Genomic DNA, 21,962 nt, shown 5'->3' with positions numbered 1-21,962 from the left:
GGGTGGGGGCGGAGAGGTCAGGAAGAAGATTGCAGGTTAGGAAGGCGGTGCTGAATTCGATGGATTTGACTGAGACAAGGTGGGGGGAGGGGAAATGAAGAAACTGGTGAAATCCAAGTTCACCCCTTGTGGTTGGAGGGTTCCTAGGCGGAAGATGAGGCGCTCTTCCTCCGACCGTCGTGTTGTTGTGGTCTGACAACTGTCTGTGTGGAGTTTGCACATTCTCCCCACGTCTGCATGGGTTTCTTCTGATGTTCCAGTTTCCTCTCACAGTCCAAGTGCAATTTAGCAAAATTGCCAATGGCATGCAGGTTAGGTGGATTAGCTATGGGAAATGCAGGGTTACAGGGATTGCGGGGGTGGGGGGACAGATTTGGATAAGATGCTCTTTGAAGGGTTAGTGTAAACTCAATGGGCTGAATGGCCTGCTTTTACAGTACAGGGATTCTACACTCAATACTAACATTTGTATAGTCTCTTTCATCATCTCCCGCTACCTCACCGACAGTAAAGAACTTCTGGAATTTAGTTGTGTGCTGTAATCTGTAGGGTTAGGATAATTACAGGACAGAAGGAGGCCATTTATTCTGTGAAACATCTGCTGGCACCCTCTAAGAGCATTTGTAATGCAGGAAGGCTCCAACAAAAAGCAATGACATAAGGACCAAATGAACTATCTCTGCAATGAATGGAGAGATAAACATTTGGCCAATATTCCCTGTTCTTAAAATAGTGCCATAGGACCTTTGAGTAGGAAAGCACAGTCTCAGATTAAAACCTCATCCAAGAAACAGCACCTCTGACAATTCAGCACTCTTTCTGACTGCACTGAACTGCCTGGAGATCAGGATACATGGACCATGTGGGACTTGCCCCCAGAGCCTCTAACTCAGATGTGTGCTACCAATTTAGCTGCAGGTATTTTCGAGTCTTTATCACTCAGAGCCTCATTGATGTTCCATGTAACTTGCTTCCTAGTCTTTTGTTTAAAAGTAACATATACCATAGTCATCCGAAGATCCATTCTCATAACATTTTCATTCATGGGGTAGATTTCAGTACCCATTTTTTTGGTGAAACATAAATTGTAGTTGCACTTTTTGAGCGATTTCAGCAACTCCATGTGCTTTCTCATATCCAGCAAAAGCAGAAACTGCTGGAGAAGCTCAGCGGGTCTGACAGCATCTGTGGGGGGAAAGCAGAGTTAATATGTTGAATCCGGTGACTCTTCATCAGAACTGAAGGACAGCTACACCAGCAATTTCTGTTTTTGTTTCAAATGTTCAGCATCCGCAGTTCTTTGTTTTGTCCTCAGTGGTAAGTTGAGACATTTAAATTAATGGGGCTTACTCGGTCGGCAAGACCATGGGGAGGCATTTTGGGGAGGGCAGAATCTCAGCTCGTGAAATCCCAGTTGTACTTTCAGTTGTTGTTCACTCTGGCAAACTGTGGTGATGCCCAATCATTAAACAGATGGAGTGATCAGCCATTTGGAATCTTATGTTACTTTGTGCAGGCTGTGAGGGCTTTTCCCATTTTTGAAAATTGACACCCACTGAGCACTCGGTTCTGCTCCAGGGTCAGGTGCCGTAAGTGGATCTGTAGGTGTTTTTGCATCTTCAGTCAAGTCTTTCAAATGCATGATCTCTGGTGACCTTATGCTGCTGTCATTACTGTCTGTTAATGTACCAGCAAATTTAGTTCTGCAGGGAGCAGGAAATCAGTTTTCAAGCAGAAATCAAGGATAGTTGCTGAAATGTTAAGCCCATAATATGATATCCACTAAATCTCTTGAAGATTCACTCTTGTTTGCGCTAAAAACGAAAACACTTCTATGGTACACCACATGTCTAAGCTGAATCCATGATTTTCTGTTAACTCAGTCTCTCTATTGGACTGATAGAGTGATCAGCTTACACACTCCTGTCACTTTTGTGTGTGGCTATCTATATCAAATGTGGCACCACTAAACAAAGCAGTTAATTGAGATGCCAACCATAGGCACAATTCATTGGTGGGAAGCATAAATCTTTTGATTTTATTTTCTTTTAAATGGTAAAGTCAGAGTGACAAAAGCGAATTGATTCAGTCAAATGTCCAGCTAAAGAAAAAAGACCCTCTGGTGTTTCATTATGGGTGCATCCTTAGCCAGGAATCAGTTGCTATAAAGCTCAGTAGATATACATTAATCTGACATTGCTAGTAAAGTGGTTTAAAAAAATTTGTTCTTGGGATGCGGGCCTTGCTGTCTAAGCCAACATTTATTGCCTGACTCTAGTTGCCTGTGGGACAGTTAAGAGTCAGCTATATTGTTGTGGGTCTAAGTCATATATGGCCAGACCAGGTAAAGATGGCAGCTTTCCCTCCCTAAAGGACATGGCTCAACCAGAAGGGGTTTACATCAATTGATAATAGTTACATGGTCACCATTGGACTTGCTTTTTAATCCAGATTTTTATTGGATTTAAATTTCACCATCTGCTATGGTGGGATTGGAATCCATGTCCCAGACATTAGCTTGGGCATTTTGGATGACTAGTCCAGTGACATTAACATCTGAAAAGTTGCTCCTGATGTAGGGATTACTCATAATTAGACAGACAGTACTAAACTAGCCTAATTTACACTGTGTGATAGATTGAGGGGCCAGGGAACTGCATTTGTATGGTTACTTCCAAGCCATGGTGTCTGGTGTGTGGGTCCTCACTGACAGCAGAGGCCAGTAATATTAGCGTTGCACTGGTGATACCAAGTCAAGGTCAGAACTTGGTGATTCTGAAGACAGAAGATGCTGGAAAACACAGCGGGTCAGTCAGCATCCATGGGGAGAGAGCAAGCTAACTTTTGGAATCTGGATGACTCTTCATTAGAGCTGACGTGAAGTGTGGAGGGGGGGCCACTTTATCTGCACTGTCTACATCCTTTCTCCCCCAGCCCTTCACCTTCCCAACTACAGCACAAATGCTGCTCCCTCCACACTTCACACTCCACAGTAGAGTCATGTAGTCTCGAAACGTTAACTTGCTGCCTTTCCATGGATGCTGCCTGACCCGCTGTGATCTCCAGCATTGTTTTTTTTTAGTACAGACTCCAGCATCTGCAGGAACTTGCTCCTCCTCAGAACTTGATTCTGGCTGCGAAACGCCCAGGTGGGTAAGAACAGCAACCCCACCCGAACAGGGAGAATGTGAGCTCACTAATAAATCCATCTAAATTACGGTGGGCGGCGTTGGATTGGTCGAGGCTGACGGAGTCTCATCAGGAAATTTAAAAAAGACAGCACTTTGAAAGCACGGGCGGTGCCTGATGTGCTGCTCTCCTGGAGATACTATATTGCTAGTTCACAGATAGGGGGCTGTCTCTCCTCCAGTGTAAGGAACAACTCAATAGGAAGATGTTTAACCAACAAGGCACCATGCATCCTACACTATTGTACTCTCGGAGAGTAGCCATAGTTTTAAGTCAAGGCGATCAATTCCTCTAAGTTAGCCCCACCTGACTGCACGGAGTCAGAATTGAGGGATGTTGTGTTTTATTTCTCTGGATGTTAAATGATCCCAGACACGCACAGACAGCTGCCGATCTAAGGCTGAACCATAACTTCTTTGTGCGCTGTAGCTCGGAGCATTTCTGGTTGCTGGGGGTGCCCAGGGAATTGGAGACCCGTCCGTCTGTGAAAAGGCTTTTCCATTGTGTCTGCCTGTCCTTAGTTCGGTTGCATCCTACAGTTGGACAAGGGCAAAAAATTATTAACATGCCAGGGTGAGAGAGTGCACAGCCGTCGGAAAACTACCAAACAGCTGGTGCTCAACTCCACCCTTCGCTTTACACTTTGGTGTTTTTTTTCCTCTCATTCTGTCACCCCCCCACGCCCACCCTTTATTTTTTGTCTCCACGTCCAGCCTTTAAAATGTGAAGTTTCTGTCTGTCAGTGAGAGCAGCGTCTTCAGTTGATGAAGGCGTTGATGCTGCTGAGGGGAGGGCAAGGGAGGGGTGCAGACTGAGTTTAGCAGCGGGATTAATTCTCTCTCCCTTTTACACGCTCCGCTCCCAGCGGAGGGAGAGGACAGAATTCTCTACAGCTCCTCTTTGTCTGATCGCAGAGCGGAGAGGGAGAGAGCAAAGCTTGGAGAGAACTCTCTTTTGTTCGCGTGTCGACTGTTGCCAGCGCCCGCTTGCCCTTTCAGTACCTGTTTGTGGAGAGGGAAGCGAGCCGCCGACTTTTCTGCCTCTTGTGTTCAGATTGTGGAGAGAGAGAATCCTCAGCGAGAAGAAAGCAAGCTTTCACTCCCGGAGGGGAAGGCACACGAAGACAGATCCAATTTCACCGCCACTCGCAACCGAGGACTCGTTTTCAGTTTCAACTGGTGAAATTTCAGCACTTTGGAATCTTCAAAACAGCAAAATGACAAGCCAGCGAGCCAGGCAAATTCCAGGGATGAGCTCTGACTGAGACACTTCTGACGAATAAGCAGGGAAGGAGGGGAGATACCAGCTGGATTGTGTGTGTGTATCTCTCTCTCTCTCTAAAAGCACCAAACTTGTCTCCTGTGGACTGTCCATCTTTTCCATCTTCTCTCTGGAGTAACAATGCAGTAAGCTTGGGGGAGCAAAAAAAAATTGCACCTTTCTATTTACTCCCAGCCCCTCTCTCCGAAACAAAAACTCAAGGCGAGGTATAACGAGGCACTTGAGACTGACCAGGCTGATGCTGCAAACCAGAAGCTAGGGTTTGTGACAGAACGCGGGAGAGATTGGTACCTGCTCGATTTCTGTGACGGGGACGGGAAGTGGGGATAAACCAGGGACTGCAAATATTTTTCCCCAGAGCGATAATCATGGACAGCTTCATTGGTGTGTGGGCTGCGTGATTTGCTTAAACAGTGAATGTGGAGCCACAGAGCTGTTCGGCAGAATCCCAGTTCTGTCGTCCCCTTAAAAACAATGACTTGAGCTTGGCTCACGAGTCAATGAAAATAGAGGCGAAAAGACACTTAATAGTGCATCTGAAAGAAGACCATTCTCTGCCGGTACATGGTCAGCGGACCCTGGGAAGCCATTGTATCTCAAGCCTGTTTGTGTTGTGCCTTTTCTCGTTTATTTCTGAAGGGGCAGTAGCAGTTTTTGGATGAAAAGCTTGCTGTCTGTCTGGCAGCCCTTTCAAACATAGGGTGGACCCATTCACCAATTGTCATGCTGTAACAGAACTGACCCCTCCACAACATGTGCCACTTGAAGACTGGGAATGATATACTGCTATCAGTGGGGTGTATATCAGCGACTGGGTTAGTGTGACATGGAGCAATTATCTCAGGGACTCTGCTAACTGAAGAGAGGCAGAAGATGTTTGACCAGCTTTGGCCAGTTAGTTACTTTCTTAAACACCATGACAGTGAATTGGGAGAAGGTTGGGTGAAAGCGCTGATTTGAGAAGCTGTTTTTCTTGCCTTGAAGACCGGGGGACCTGGAATCTCCTTTGCCTTGGGTTGCCAGGGTAACGGCGTGCAGCATGACTGGGGGCCGCTATCCCCCGGCCCCTGCACACCGGGGCAGGATGTACCAACACAAAGTCTCCCTGGTCGTGCGCTACTTCATGATTCCCTGCAACATCTGCCTAATCCTGCTGGCTACCTCGACCCTGGGATTCGCTGTCCTGCTCTTCCTCAACAATTGTACGTTGCCTACTTTCCAACCTTCTAAGCAAGCTTCACAGCTGAACGTAGAATTCAGCAGCCATCCTGGTCTCCTATGTCAAGTTGCTCATGTGTGACTGAGTTGATTTTGGGTTTGCATTTTAATCTCTGTCTCTCTCTGTCTCTCTCCAGTTGTACTTGTGGTTTTGAAGCAGGTGGCATAGCTATTTCATGTCTAAGTCTAGATTTTAGCTGGTAATGTACTAACTGGGATTTGTTTATCAGCAGGAACAGCAGTTAAGAAAGGACCCCACCCCCCCACCCCCACCCCAACCAAAGGGAGACCGGCAAATAAGTAACAATGGGACTGGAGAGACAATAGCCCAGAAAACTCCTTTTGCAAAGTGAAACTGGTCTACAGGAACTTGTAGGTTGTGGGTCTCTTCTCCGGAGAAATTGCAGGGGAGTGAAACTGAGTGGTGTTCAAACAGCCAGTATGGTGTGGCAGGCTAAAGGACTTCCGTCTGTGCAGTGAGATTCTATGATTAAATGTCACTGCACCCCACCCCCGCCAAAAGCCACCCTGTGCAGACACAGCAGCTGCACAAGATGCAGAAGCCTGTAATGGACCAGGTTGGTGACTTGTCATGCCACAGAACATGGTGCAGTTATATTTACAATTTACACCCAGGGTGACTGCTTGATCTTATTTCTGTGGACCCAGGAGCAGCATTAATTAGAGGCTTTATGGAGAGGATGATGTTGGGCAAGGTGGTTAGAGGTCCGTTTCTATCTTGTCACGGGCTGGTATGTGACTTGGGGTTTTAGTAGAGAATTGTGAGAAACTAATTAAAAGTAAAGGCAATCAACAGCAGTCCCTGTAACTGACTTTATGAAAGAGTAGTTTTAAGGAGCTTCGTTCTCCCATCTGAACCCATTCCAAATGGGAACATTTAACAACTACTTCAAAGGTCTCCACTAGTTTTCTGATGTAGATCTGTCACTGCTGTCTTCAAAGGAATAATTGCAATATCATAAGAGCCAAAGGACACTCTATATGTAAATGTTATTCTTTTGAAGATGAGATTATTAAAAGGCTTTAATTAACATCTTCACAAGCATAGAATACAATATGGTACGATTTAAGACAAATCTGTAATAAATGAAAGTAAAATAGTTTGATGGATTTGGTGACTTGTATTTCATTTCTTGGAGCTATGTTGTCCTCGTGACTCAGTTGTTTCATGGATCTTGTAGTTAGCCTCAGGATTCTTGTTCCCAGATTGAGGTTTTGGAAGAGGAAGGGAGGGGAAGCAGTTATCTTAATTGCAATTCAGGAATTTAAAGTTCTGAGCCCCTGGGTGAGGAACACGATTGGTTAGGAGCCTTTTAGTGGGGTAGCTGGCTGCATTTTACTGCCAATACCAATGCATAGTATTTGGCCACTTGGAGGGAGTGAAAATACAACAGGATGCCCAGTACTTCCCAACAAGAGTCAGATCCTTCTGGAGAAAAGGTTAGGAAGCTGGGAACAGGATTTTAAAAAATGCTTGTGGTGTGAAAATAAGTCATTTAATTAAAGAGTAGTTTGTCCATTTTCTCATTCAGTATGATGATGAATTTATCAAAGTCTTGAGTGACTTTATTATTCATGATTGCTTTATAATGTCACTCTAAATCAACAGGCAGGGCATTTGTGCATGTAGGTGACTCAGAAAGTCACAATATTCTGACTATGGAATAGACTTGATCTGAACCATTTCAACTGGGTCGCTTAAGGATTCAACTTTCCAACCTGATTTTCTGACAGTTTGCTGTGTTGGGATTAAATCAGTTTAGCCGTGGTGTTGGTGAAGTTGAGTTGATGGTGCACTGCCTGGAGCACTCTCAGCCACTACCATCTTGTCTTCACCTCCCTCTGAACAGTTAGGCAGCATTTGGACTACACTTGTAGCTGACAGGATCAAACAGAACAAGAAAGGGCCACTGTAGAAAAAGTCCTGACCAGTTTTCCCCATCCCAGTATATTTGAAATGTGAAGCTTTGCCACCAAGACACATTTTAAAAGTTCAACTGCAAGGAACTTGTGCTTTGTTTTGCCTTTTCTGTTTTAAACCCGAATTCTGATGAACACGTGAAAGAATTGGTTGGGAGGTGATGTTAGGGTCAGGATGGTGAGGAAACTGAACTAAACAATTTGTACCGTCTACACTGTATGAAACTCTTTAGGGCTAGTGGAAGAAAATGATAAGACAATACATAAATGGATAGTGAGCCAGGCGGGCATTAAAAAAGTTACCAAAAGATTGGCTCAGTTTTTTTTCCCAGGGTGATGGGAAATTGGAAGGCATTGAAAGGAGTTAGGGAAGGGGCTCTGGAGAATTAAGCCAAGCTATTTGACATCTGTGCAATAGTTCAGTGGTGGATGTGTGGAGGAGAATGCATAAAAGGTCAGAGTGAGACTTCTGAAGGATGCAAGAGATGATGTAGAGTAGGCTGGGCAATGTCCCTGTGAAGATTTTTTAAGCTGAGCTCAAAGGGTTATGACTTCAGCTCAATCGCGCTGGCACCTCCTGAGTCAGCAGGCGATGTACAGCACAGAAACAGACACTTCAGCCCAATTCATGCTGACCAGATATCCTAAATTAATCTAGTCCCATTTGCCAGCATTTGGTCTACATCCCTCTAAACCCTTCCTATCCATGTATCCATTTAGCTACTTTTTAAATGTTATAATTGTACCAGCCTCCACCACTCCTGAAGAAGGGTTACACCTGAAACATCGACTTCTCCACCTCCTGATGCTGCCTGGCTTGCTGTGTTCTTCCAGTCTCCTGCTTGTCTACCCTGGATTCCAGCATCTGCAGTTTTTTCGTCGCCACCGTTTCCTCTGGCAACTCCTTCCATACACGCACCACCCTTTGTGTGAAAATGTTGCCCCTTAGGTCCCTTTTAAATCTTTCCCCTCTCACCTTAAAACTATGCCCTTTAGCTCTGGACTCCCCCAACCCCAGGGAAAAAGATCTTGTCTGTCCACCCTATCCATGGCCCTCCTGGCTTTATAAACCTCTATTAGGTCACTCCTCAGCCTCCAGGGAAAACAGTCCCCAGGTTGACATTCCCATGCAGTGCAGGGAGGGTTGTGCATTGTCAAAGCTGTCACCTTTTGAATGAGGTGTGCCATTAGCCCTGTCAGGTGGACGTGAAAGATCCGAGGGCTTTGTTTTGAAAAGAGCAGAGCAGTTCTCCTTGCCAAGATTAGAGTGCTGCTGGAAAAGCACAGCAGATCAGGCAGCATCCGAGGAACAGGAAAATCAACATTTTGGGCAAAAGCCGTTCATCAGGAAAGCAGTTCTCCTTGCTGTCAAGCGCAATATTTACCCCTCAATTAACCTCACTTAGTAGCTGCTTGTTTGTCTCACTGTCGTTTATAGAATCTAATCACACACAAATTGGCAGGCACGTTTCCTACATTATGATAGGCTAGTTACCTTGTGCCAGTTTCATCTGTTCCCCATCACTATTTAAGCAAGCATGATTTTCAAAAAAAGTGTCTGGAGAAGTGATGCTAATTGCAGTTTTATCGTCTATATCACATTTAAGAGGTGTACAATTCCCACTTCAAATCCAGGCCATTGGTAAATAACCAAGATTTTGGGCTAGTGCATGTAGAATTCACATTTGTGGTGATGTCGCTGAGACCAGCATTAGATATTTGAGCACTCACTGAGTTTGTATGGCATGGTTCCTAGTGCAGTTGGCACTCTCAGCTCTCTGTATAATCCCATAAACACAGTTGAAGCTCACCTTACTACTACTCGGCTCCACAGAACCCCAGTTGAATAAAGTGAGGATGTGAGATGGTATACATGACATGAATGGGGCCAGTTCAATGGTGTGTGCATTTTCAAGGAACTTCATGTATATGCCCTGACACAATGTTTTAGGATGCACACATACTCATTTTTCAATCTCTTGGAATTCATGCTGAAATAATAGAAGAACGTAGCTGTGATTTATGGCTCAAATGTATGCTCATGCTTTATAATAACTAGTTAGCACCAGATGATGATGAAATGGAGATAAAATTATATCGTTAGTACAATTATTGCTATCATTGAATGCAAAATGTAAAAAAAATCCCATGGTACATTTTTGACATAAAATCTATTATATCAGCCATCTGGGTGACTGGTATAACTGCCACAGCTTAATGATATTCTATTAGAAAGGCAATGGGTCATTAAATAGAATAAAAGGTCATATTTTTCCCATAACCTTTAACCTTCCTTATGTTCAAGGTTACAATGTTGGTCCTTTTTATCTTTATCACCTCTATATTGGATGAATATAAGAATTTAATACTCAAACAGTTGAAATATTCCTGCTCTTGATGCTCTGTTTGGATTAATTTTCTTAATTCCCTTTCTATGAATGCGAGTTGTCTACTAGTATTAATTGTTCTGTGTTAAATAGATTGTAGTAGGCACATTTATACCTATTGAGAACCATTCATTTTCTATCTAACTATGGATTAATGTTGCTTAACAATGGAAATAAGGTCAATAATAAATAAAGATGTGCATTTATATAACCACCTTTCATTAAAGAGAGTTTGTGCTAAAGTACTTTGTAATCAATTAAATACTTTTTAAGTATAGATAGTGTATTAACATAAGAATGTAATAAATAATTATGCACAGCTTGCTCCCACAAACAGCAATGCAATATGACTAAATAATCTGTTTAAATGTATTTGTTAAGAATCGAGTCTGTTGAATATTGGTGAAGAGACTGGGTAGACCTCCCTGTTCTTTTCCAAAATGTTACCACAGGATCGTTTAGACCCATCACGTTATTATCAAATCCAAAGATGGCACCTCTGATATTACAGTTGTCCCTCAGTAATGTGCTGAACTGTCAACCTAGATTTGAACCCAACACCTTCTGACTCACAGAGCAAAATAACAAGGTTTAAACCTTTCTTGTCTGGCGTTTGAGCCAGATTGATGGTTGCTCAGACCCTGAGTGAAATGACATTTTTGCATTTGCCTTGCGAGTTGCACCATTTTCTCTGTTTAGCCATTTCGAGCACCATTGATCTCTGTTGGGTAACACACACCCAATTATAAGAGAGCAAATACAGATCATTTACTTCAATGGAACACGAAGACTAACACCTGATGGCAATGTCTCTACTCACACCTTTATAGGTCTACCAGTGTGAATTGTCTCTGATTAGCTACATTCAGTTAGTGGAAGGGTGCCTTCAAGCAGCTTGCATTTGTATAGTGTCTTTCACATCCTCTACTGTGAGTGAGGTGCTTTTGAAGTGAGATTGTTCTAATGTAGCTGTGTGAATTCACCCACTTGCATGGGTCATCAGTCTCGAGATGTTATAAGTGCAATTCTGATTTAATTAAGGGATAGTATTGGAAATTATGAAAACCCCCCTGAGATCTTCTGTAAGAACCCCCAAACAGGATGTCAAGAATATGATGGTTTGGGGAGCTATTTCCATAGGAGTAGCAAAAGTAAATATGCTTCTGAATATTCCCATCATTTGAGCTTGTGTTTTATTATTTATAATTGTTTCATATGTTAATGAGTTGCCATGGTGATGTGAATTTTCTTTCAGGAAGCATTTGCCTCAGCTTTTCAGTGAGCTTGATTCAAATACTTTTCATTTATATCAGAAATGTAAATAAGGAGTGACCATTCAGTAAACTGGGTTTCGGGTCTTGCCCTTTGATGATAGACAAGAGAAAGAGCTGATGATGCCTTGTTACATTTTCTTTTCTGTTTTTCACCCTCTTTTCTCATGTTTTTCATCTCTTTTCTCCACTCTTTTCTTCACATCTTTGCCTTAAAGAGAAATGTAATCTTGCTGAGTATGGCTCCATTGGTGTCAATGCTCAGAGTGGCAATTCTTCACGCATGAGCCCAAGCAGTGAGTGTTGGCAGGTTATTAAGCCACATAGGCATCACTTCTACAATATGATCTTTTTGAATTGCTTGCAAGGATGACGGGGAGGCTGGGTTGGGGTGCTCAGGAATAGTGACTGATTTTTCCACTGTGACCATTGTAGCAATCCAGCTGAGGTCTATAATGCAGTACAGAGCAGTGTTTGTTACCTGCCTTAGGATTGTTGGTTGGGGATAGTGTTGACGGAGCTTTACTCTGTCCTGAACCAAATGCGTCCTTGTCCTAGGAGTGTTTGTTGGGGATCGTGTCGAGGTAGCTTTACTCTCTGTATCGAATCCTGTGCTGTCCTTGTCCTGGGAATGTTTGATGGGGATGTTGTAGAGAGAGCTTTACTTTTAGTCTAAAAGAGGAGAGCCATGTTTGAACATGGGACTCTTCCTATGCCCAGGGCTTGCAATAGTCTCCAAATGGTGGTTACCAGCCAGTGTCAGAAGATGGCCTGATGGTTACTCATGGCTCATCACATGGAATGGAATTTACTGCCATCCCATTGCTTGGCAGGAGGTGTGGGATTTAGTTGGGTGGGAAGTTGGCAGATAGGAACACCTGCAGTCAGGGGCAGGAAAGCCAGTACGAACCTTACCAGAGCTGCCAACTTCTTGCCACTCAGCAGTTCTCAATAGGCAAGATCTTTGCCCCCATCCTGGGCTCCTTGATCCCACTGGAAGGCCCAGCCATTGACCTGTTAAATGCGTGAGTGGCATTCAGTTTGCTTGCCTTCCCTAACAGAGACAAGGTCAGCCCATCAGCTACAGGGCAGGCCCCTGTCACCTCCCGTTAAATCCAATCCATGCTTTTCCCAGTGCGTCCCATGCTTGGATATACATGCAACATTTCTGTAGCGCCCCTCACCATTTGGGGTGCCCCTAGAGTGATTTGAAGCCAGTTGTTAAGCGTGGTCATTGTGATGTGGAAGTCACTGCAGTCAGGTTTCCACAAGCTGCAATAAGAGAAATGGCCAGATAATCTGTTAAAAGATGCTGTTGACCTGGACCCTGGAAAAATGATGCAGATCTGTTTTGAGACATTCCATGGGGTCTTTTGTTTTACAATTGTATAAAAGGGCAGACAGACCCTGGGCTGAATGCCTTGCTGAATGAGGGTACAATGTTCACCTGGTACGATACCAAGAGCCCAGAACCTTCTCCCTCCAAGGTTCTCACTGATCCACTGCAGCTCGCCCACATAACTATTCTCAGGGGCTTGATGAGATAGAAAACTGTGGTTCCCATTCCTGATCATTAGTCAGTTACCTCTGCTGGAAAGTGTGTGGCTGAGACAAGGTCAATGAACCCGGGCTGCAGTTCCCTTAATTATATTGCTAATGTTTGCTGTCTAGACTCCAAAATGAAGCATAACCACTTGACTAAGATATTGTTTGACTGCCGGTGCTCTAGGTCACCAGTTGGTTTTGCTGTCGAAAAATAATTTCGAAGTTCAATGTTCGCTCTTCAGAATGAATGTTAGTAGTTGAGATTTTTTGTTAAAGAAGTATCCGTCCAGAAATTAAAAAGGAACTATGTGACATGACTAGTTTGACAGTATCCATTACATCTATAAATGTTCTTCCACAAAGGTCTGTCTGATGTTCATTGTAAAGACACACTGGAGAAACACACTGAACCGTAAAATGATCTACAAATTCACAGGGAATGATGTAAATCAATGTCTTGCTTTGGGCTAAGTGTTGAAAATTCTTCTATGTGAGTCCTCTCTGCAGTGTGAGTCCCAAGTTGAGGCTTGTAGTTCTTTGGTTATGTTGACTCGATTGTAATGGCTTGCTGTTTTTCTTTTTGTTTCCAGATAGACCTGTGATTAAGTTCACTCCAGCCCCTGCAATATCACAGGATGGTAAGTGAGCACTTTATTTGAAATGCAAAGGAACAACTTTACAAACCGCAGGTGAAAGAAATGTAAATGAATGTTTTGCTCAGATGCACTGTTTGAACTTTGTTTGACTGAATTTTAAGAATAACTGTGAACTTGTAATCATGCAAAAATGGAAATGATTCACAGAATGTGGCCCTCAAAGCATTGTGAAAAGCTCTGGAGTTCCTTGTAATAAGCTGAATTACTCAGTTTCAGGAATAGGTTAAATCTGAATCTCTCTTGTATTTTAAATAATCTATGATCTATTAGCACTGTCCTTGATACACAGAAGTCACAGTTGCTATTCAGTGCTGCCCATAGGAATTGGGGGTAAAGTTTGGTTTGGCTATTGTGTTATGCAGGTAGCATTAGCACTCAAAAGCAACTTGTATTTGTGTAACATCTTTAATATAGTGCAACATCCCAAGGTGCTATCTAACAGCAGTTGACATTGAACCACAGCAGAGGGACTTTGGAGTGTATGACCAAAGACATGTCGAAACAGTTCATTTCCTTTTAAGGGATGACACAATGGCTCAGTTGTTAGCACTGCTGCCTCACAGCCATGATGTGGAGGTGCCAGTGTTGCACTGGGCTGGGTAAAGTTGAAAGTCGCACAACACCAGGTTATAGTCCAACAGTTTATTTGGAAGTACAAGCTTTTGGAGCACCACTCCTTCATCAGGAAGGACCTCACTGCGCCAGGGACCCGGCTTCATTTCCAGCCTTGGGCGACTGTCTGTGTGGAGTTGGCACATTCTCCTTGTGTCTGTATGGGCCATTGATGTGCAGGTTGGATGGATTGGCCATGTTAAATTGCCCATAGTGTCCAGTGATGTTTAGGTTAGGAGGGTTGGCCATGGGAAATGTTGGGTTAAGGTGGGGGCATGAGTCTGGGTTGGGATGCTCTTCAGAGAGTCAGTGTGGACTCATTGGGCTGAATGGCCCGTTTCCACACTGAAGGGGTTCAACGGATTTTCGAGGAGAGTAGGGAAAGGCAGAAAATGCCAGGATGTAAATTCTATCCTAAAATGAGACAAAGAACAACGAATGTTGAAGATCTGAGGCAAATAAAAACAGAAATTGCTGAAGAAACTCAGCAGGTCCAGTAGCATCTCTGGAGAGAAAACAGAATTACCATTTCAGGTCCAGTGACCCTTCAGAACAGTCCTGCTGAAGTTTCAGCAGCAAATTCTGTTTTTGTTTATAAATTCAGTGCAACTGGGTTTCGACCATATTTGGAATCCTTCAGCCAACCCATGCCCTGGATCATTTTCAATAAATATATTTTGACACAGTGAAGTTTCTTCAGCCATCAAAAGTAATGCACGTCAAGCAGCAAGGCTGGTGTTTGATCTCCAGAGTATCCAGAAACTGTCAGCCTTCATTCTGTTCTATAAGCTGCCATTATTGTAAGGGCCATAGGTGTGGCAACATGAAAGGTAGCTTCAGTAATACATATCACCCATGACAGGACCATGGTCAATCTCAAACACTGGTTCATGCTCTAATTTCAGACATCCACTTTGAAAAATCTTAACTTTAAACACCACACTGTTGTGATACTGTTCCACTGGCATATTATTAGGCAAATTAAAATGTTGTTTTGCCACCAAAGCAATTATTAGCAATATTGGCACTTGGCCAGTTCAGTTTCTCTGCACATTTCTTTCCTGTTTCCTTTATTTCAGTAATGTGACAGAAGGGTGCCTTTTTATTTTGTTTGTTGTAATTATTAAAAGATTAAGATAAGTTAGCTCGCCATTATAAATAAATCACAGCTGTGACATTACTTGAGCATTGTTTCAGGTCTGTTACTGTGCGACACCAAATTTAATAATTAATGTTGATAATGCAGGTTTTAGCTAATTGGATCCAAGGCACCTTTCATGTGTCTGGAGAATTTTGTCTGGCTGCTTACTGTAGCAGGAACTCAAAGAGTGTCAAGATCGGTGATGGGATTAACTTTCTTCCCTGTTGAAAATTTACGCTCATCTGCTTTGAGATTTTATCATTAATAGAGAAACGAAGCACTAACTGGGATGGAGATAAACAGAATCTGATTTTTGTTTTGAAGTTTAACTGCAAGTTCTACAAAGTGCCTGTGCTTTGTTTTTTTCTATACAAAGGGTATGCTGGAGAATGAGAAGCAAAAGGATGTGCTTTGATGGTGAGGATTCTTTTGTGGGAGGTGGACAATTGCAGGAGAAGATAGCAGTCCGACCTCTCTAGCATTTTGTAAAAATTCTTATTCCTCCTGAGTTATCTTTCACTGCAAACCTTTCATCATGTGCGTCAACTCCATCCCTCTGCTACACCCCAACGATTTACACTGGGAACAGAAGCTTGTAGGGAATGGCATCAACTTCCCTGGGGAAAGCTTTATGCTGCCTTCCCTACCCCACACCCTAACCTGTCTGCAGTGTTACAGGGAGTGGGCAAGGCCTACTCTTCCTCACAGGGCCTCGCCCCTTTTGAGCCCCTCAAATGGCCACGTTTTTGACTACTCATGGTTGAGGCGGAGGTTCTGTGCTAGTCCTGGCAGGTGACCTAGCTCAGGTAACTCAGGGTAAGGAGATGTTGCCTCCCTCGAGGGCTATCTTTGTGGCATTGAGGAACTCCCAACTCCACCCCCTCCGCCATCCCCCCACCCTGCCAGCACCCTACCACCTCATCCTCCATCTGTCCTCCATGTTTACTCCTCTGCCCCTCCCTGGTCTCTCTATGAAACATGACCCCACGCAACATACTGCAAAACCTCCTCCCAACTCCTGTAGCCCTTGCCTTCCCTCCCGGATCTCAGAACCCCTCCCAGGCATTGACCTCCTCCTCGACTCTGGGGACCCTTGTCCCAGCCCCTGACCATTGCATCCCCTGGCACCACTGGTCGGTCAGAGACACGACTTGGTACACAGGTCAAGGGCTGAAGTACCATCCCCCATGCCAGTTGACCCCACACAGGGAGCTAACTGGCAGCGAGATCGCTGCAATCAACAGGGAAGCAACCTTGCCAACTCTTCGAGTGGTGGGATGGGATATCCCCAACCCCTAGCTCTCCACTGTCTGACAAGTCCTGTCTGTCTGCTCCTTACACCTTTGCAGTGAGAGTAAAACATTAACCTCTTTCCTGTCCAAGTGGACACTGGACATTGTTAAAGCTCTTTATTCAATGATGCATTTGTGAAACATATTCACTGTTAAATGTGACAAGCCCCATCACTGGCAGCTTCTTCTCAAACCCAAGCACCAGGCTCCAGACTGTTTTGATTGACGGGGGAGCAGATTGGCACCAGTCTTCAGCATGCACTCTGATTTCAGCTGTAACGCTGAGCATCAAGTGGAGACGGAATATTTTCCCCATGGAGGAGGGGGAGAAAAATCCCATCCAAGCAGCTGTCTCGTTTAATAGGCTGCTCTCACTTGCTGCACAGCTGTCAGCTGACAGCAGACACTCACTCCCTTCTGGTGAAGAACTGGAATCAGACCAAACATTAAACAGCTGCCTTTCTGTAGCATCTTTCACAACTATCGGATGTCTCAACGTGCTGTACATCTGATGAGGTACTTTTGAAGTGCGTTCACCCGTTGTGAAATGGGAAACCTGGCAGCCAATGTAAGACCCCACAAACAGCATCATGGTGATGAATTTCAGGGTTAAGTATTATCCTAGGCTTTGGGGACAACATCACTGCTATTCTCTGAAAAATCTCTGCAGGATCTTTCAGGAGGCAGACGGGGTCATATTCTAACCTTTCATCCAAAGGATGACACGACAGTGCAGCACGCCCTCAGTAGCTCATCGAAAGGTTAGCTTTGATTATCGTGCTCCAGCCCCAGAGTGGGGCTTGAACCCAGAACGTTGTGGTTTCAAAGTGAGAGGACTGTCTGCTAACACAGGAGGAAACCATGGTAGTGCTTAGTCCAGACATGCCTTGGTTTGAGGACCAGAGGGTTGAACATGGGATGCCAAGTGTCAGAAGTCAACAGGGAGATGTTCGTCAATGTTAGATTGTGTACTGAGTGCTATGTGGTGCAGATAAATAGGTCACTTATGGTATTGCTGGTCTTGAGTGTTTACATACTGTGGATTAAGACATTGACTGCATCTCAAAAAATACTTCCTTGGCTATAAAGCGCTTTAGCACTACATAAATGAAAGCCTGTGCTTTTTTCTATTTCTGGCCGGTTCCTGATAATGGGGCCATTTCCAATAAGGAATTGATTACATTTTAAAATCACCGATAAGAAGGAAAATGGTCTCTCTATAGGGTGAGGGGATTTTTAATGGACTGACTTGGTTTTTCTTTATGTAACAGTATTTGTTGCGAGCATGAAGATATTCATGAAAAGCTTCATTCAAGCAATTCAATCTTTAAACTGCTAAAATTAATACCAAGAATGATTCCAATAAAAATAGCATATTGAGACCTTTCCACATTGTCTATTTTCGCGTCTTTATTTTTTGTTCTGGTCACTTCACTTTTCTCAGTTTTCCAATTTCTTTTCCATACTAATAATAATGAGTTTAAGAAAATTGAATTTTTTTAAAGTTAAACTCCGGCTTAAAAAGCTGCAAATGACTGTTGTAGGAAATGAAAAGCAGTTGGGAAGAGCTTGCATTTATATAGTATCCTAAGGATGTTTCCAAGCACTTAATTGCCATTAACAACCAGTTATCAAAGGCCACAGATGAAGTCAATGACTAGTGAATTCATCTTGCTGCTGTTGACAGATACCCTTGCATGTGATTTACAAAGAGGTCAGGACAACAGATACCCTTGCATGTGATTTACAAAGAGGTTAGCATGTAAGTACATTATGTAATCAAGAAAGCTGTTGGAATGTTGGCCTGTATTAAAAGGAGAATGGGGTATGAAAAGAGGGAAATGTTGTTACAATTGCACTGGACATTTTTGAGATCACACCTAGAGTGTTTCTGTTTTGGCCTGTTTACTTAGGGAGGGATCTGCTTGCATTGGAAGTAGTTCAGAGAAGTTTTACTAGGCTGATTCCCAGGACATCTCTGGGACACCCGCACCAATCAACCCCACCGCCCTGTGGTTGAACACTTCAACCCCCCCTCCCACTCTGCCGAGGACATGCAGGCCCTGGCCCTCCTCCGCCGCTACTCCCATACCACCCAACGCCTGGAGGAAGAACGCCTCATCTTCCGCCGCCCACTCCCCTCCCATTTATCTCTCCACCCCCGAGGCTCCCAGCCTTATTCCTGATGAAGGGCTTTTGCCAGAAATGTCGATTGTCCTGCTTCTCAGATGCTGCCTGACCTACTATGCTTTTCCAGCACCACACTCTCGACACTGATTCCCAGAATGTAAGTCTGTTCTCTGTGTCTATACTTGCTGGAGTTTATAAGAATGGGAAACGATCTGATTGAAATCTATAAGGTTCTGAAGAGGCTTGACAGGCGAGATGCTGAGAGGATGTTTCCCTGGAGAAATTTAACTGGGTCTATTGTAAATGTTCTCCCATTTGAGACAAAGCTGGGGAGGAATTTCTTCTCTCAGAGATTGTCAGCCCTGTGTTGCAGGTTAACCAAGGAGTTACCTCATTTTTTAGGAATGCCTGATGCTATTCCTTGCATGCCATCCTGCACTCTTCATTGAACCAGAGTTGATTACCCTCCCCCCACCCCAGCTTAATACTTACAGTAGAGTGGAGGAGATGGCGGCTCAGTGGTTAGCACTGCTGCCTCACAGCGCCAGGGACCCGGGTTCGATTCCAGCCTCAGGTGATTCTTTGTGTGGAGTTTGCACGTTCTCCCCGTGTCTGTGTGGGTTTCCTTTGGGGGGCTCCGGTTTCCTCCCACAGTCTAAAGATGTGTAGGTTAGGTGGATTGGCCAAGCTAATTTGGCCGTAATATCCAGGGAAGTGCAGGGTGGATTAGCTGTGGGAAATGGAAGGTTACATAGATAGGGTTAGTCGGGGTGGGTCTGAGTGGGCTGCTCTTCGGAGGGTCAGTGTTGACTGGATGGCGTGCTTCCCCACTCTTGACATGCCATGAAATGCCAGTTTGCAGATTGTGTTGGTGGACAGTGCTGATGTGCAATTGCATCTTCTGTCTTGGATTGCTAGATTTGTTTGAAATCTATCTCATTTAGCCCAGCGAGAATGTCACACAATATGACGATGTGAAGCCAGGTCTTTGCCTTCACCAGGGCTGAGTAGAGGTCAGTCCAATGAGGCAGGCTGATGGTTGAGGTCAAGAATGTTTTACCCCTGCTTGGTTCCCTCTTGACCCACCACAGACTCAATTTTACAGCTTCATCCTTTAGGATTCAACCAGCTCAGTCAGTCGGATGCTGCCAAGCCACTCTTGGTGATAGACATTGAACCCCCACCCCTGCCCAACCCAGAAAACATTCTGTGCCCTTGCCACCATCAGTGCTTTCCCCAAGTGTTGCTTAACATGGAGGATTCATCTGCTGGAGGGAGGACACTACTTGGTAATCAGCAGGAGGTTTCCAAATCCTTGTCTAACCTGATGCCATGAGACTACGTGAGGTTCAGAGCCAATGTTGAGGGCCTCCAGGGCAACTTTGTCCTGACTGCATACCACCGTGCTGCTACCTCTGCTGGCTCTGTCCTGCCAGTGGGACAGGGCGTATCCAGGGATAGTGATGGTTTGGGACATAGTCAGGAATGACTCCTTGAATATGGATATATCAGGCCGTTGCTTGACTGGTCTGTGAGACAGCTCTCCCAATTTTGCCCCTGGACGCTAGTGAGGAGAGGTTTGCAGGGTTGACAGGGCTGAGTTTGCCATTCTTATTTCTGATTGCTACCAGGTGATCTGACTGGTTTAATTCCTTTTGTTTAGACTTCTTAGTAGTCTGAAACATCTGAGTGGCTTGCAAGGCCATTGAAGGGGGAATTAACAGTCAACCACATTGCTGTGGGTCTGGAGGCATGAGTAAGCCACACCAGGTACGGACAGCAGATTTCCTGTTAAAGAACATTAATGTTTCTGTTAACTGGCTGTAACCATCAATGATTAGGTAAACTCCAGGGTGCAGCCTATCTCTGTGCAGTTCTGAGAGTACTCTATTGGATTGCCTTTCGTGTTGTTGACCGAAGACTTGGTTCATGAATGTTAATCTGTGCTGTTGCTTTAAATGGCCTCTAATTTTAAGGTCATCAACCTTAACAGCAAATTGGATCCTTGCACATTGCTGGTGGTTTGCAGCAGTCATAACTGCTGGGGAATTTTGGTGGATAGCATCTAGGTTTTTAAAGATGGTTTTGTATGTGTAACAATGGGTGGTGTTTGGGAGATGGCAGACACACACACAGCATTGTCACATTGGAAATAGGTTACTTCAGCACATTCTATTATGGTAGAAATGAAGTGACTGAGTCATTGGTTGGACTGGCATTGCTTTTCTTTGATATGGAACATAAACACCTCACACTGCAGATGATGTTTATGTCTCGAACTGCTTAAATTGGATTTTGACTTTTTCAAAAAGGTGCAATAAAATAATCACATTTTGCCTGATGACCTGATCAGTCACATCGTGTTCACCTGGGGCAATACTGATATCTTTCAGTGATGTTAACAGATTCCAAGATATCTTGTGTAATGCAGGAAGGTTGGTCCCTGTAGATTGGCTTGAGATAAAAATTCATTCACTCACCATTAACGTATCGACCAACCAGAGTACCAAATTGCTCTTGTCAATTGTCCTCGCCCCATGTCTCTGAGGCCTTTTAATCTTTTCTGTCAGCGAATTCTGTTTGAAACTAAGGCCAGTGGCATCAGATGATTGAAACCTCTTATAACAAGGTGGATCTGCACTTCCAATTGGATAGTGTTCACAGTGAGCTGTGTTTGTCCTTCTTTACCTATACCTTGATAAATTAGTAGCTTAAACCAGGATTGCATTGTAAATAACTCCTGAAAACAGAACATTTAAACAATGCACAGCAGATTGAAATGCACCAAAAAAGAGTAAAGAGGTATTCAGTGATAACTTTGTTAAAATCCTATTGTAAGGTCAGAAGTGGGGATATTCGCCGATGATTGCACACTGTTCAGCTTCATTGGCAACTCCTTAGATTCTAAAGCAGTCCATGTTCAAATGCAACAGGATCTGGACAATATCCAGGTTTGGACTGACAAGTGGCAAGTAATAAGTAACATTCACGTTTCACAAATGTCAGACAATGATCATCTCCAATCTAACCACTGCCCCTTGACATTGAATGGTGTAACCATCACTGAATTACCCACTATCAATATCCTTGGGGGTTACCATTGACCAGAAACTCAACCGGACTCTCATATTACCACAGTGATCACAAGAACAGATCAGAGGCTAGGAATACTGAAACAATCTTCTGACTCCCCAAAGCCTATCCACCATCTACAAGTCACAAGTCAGGAGTGTCATGGAATACTCCCCACTTGCTGGATGTGTGCAGCTTAAACAGCACTCAAGGAGATTGGCACCATC

The 21,962-nt window shown here is 44.0% G+C and overlaps 1 protein-coding gene across 3 annotated transcripts in view; it reads left to right on the top strand.

Annotated features, from left to right (window-relative positions):
* The first annotated feature begins 4,259 nt into the window (after positions 1 to 4,259).
* The window catches only part of agrn (agrin), a 228,782-nt gene continuing 211,079 nt past the window's right edge, over positions 4,260 to 21,962 (top strand). For all 3 annotated transcript variants that reach the window (XM_043676122.1, XM_043676123.1, XM_043676121.1), the window contains exons 1-2: positions 4,260 to 5,672; positions 13,423 to 13,470. In XM_043676122.1, coding sequence (XP_043532057.1) covers positions 5,510 to 5,672; positions 13,423 to 13,470 — 211 coding nt within the window. In that variant the 5' untranslated portion in view covers positions 4,260 to 5,509. The remainder of the gene's footprint in view (positions 5,673 to 13,422; positions 13,471 to 21,962) is intronic.

Source organism: Chiloscyllium plagiosum, chromosome 34 (assembly GCF_004010195.1).
Source record: "Chiloscyllium plagiosum isolate BGI_BamShark_2017 chromosome 34, ASM401019v2, whole genome shotgun sequence".
In the NCBI taxonomy this organism is placed as follows: domain Eukaryota; kingdom Metazoa; phylum Chordata; class Chondrichthyes; order Orectolobiformes; family Hemiscylliidae; genus Chiloscyllium; species Chiloscyllium plagiosum.
This window is presented reverse-complemented; position numbering and strand designations above follow the sequence as displayed.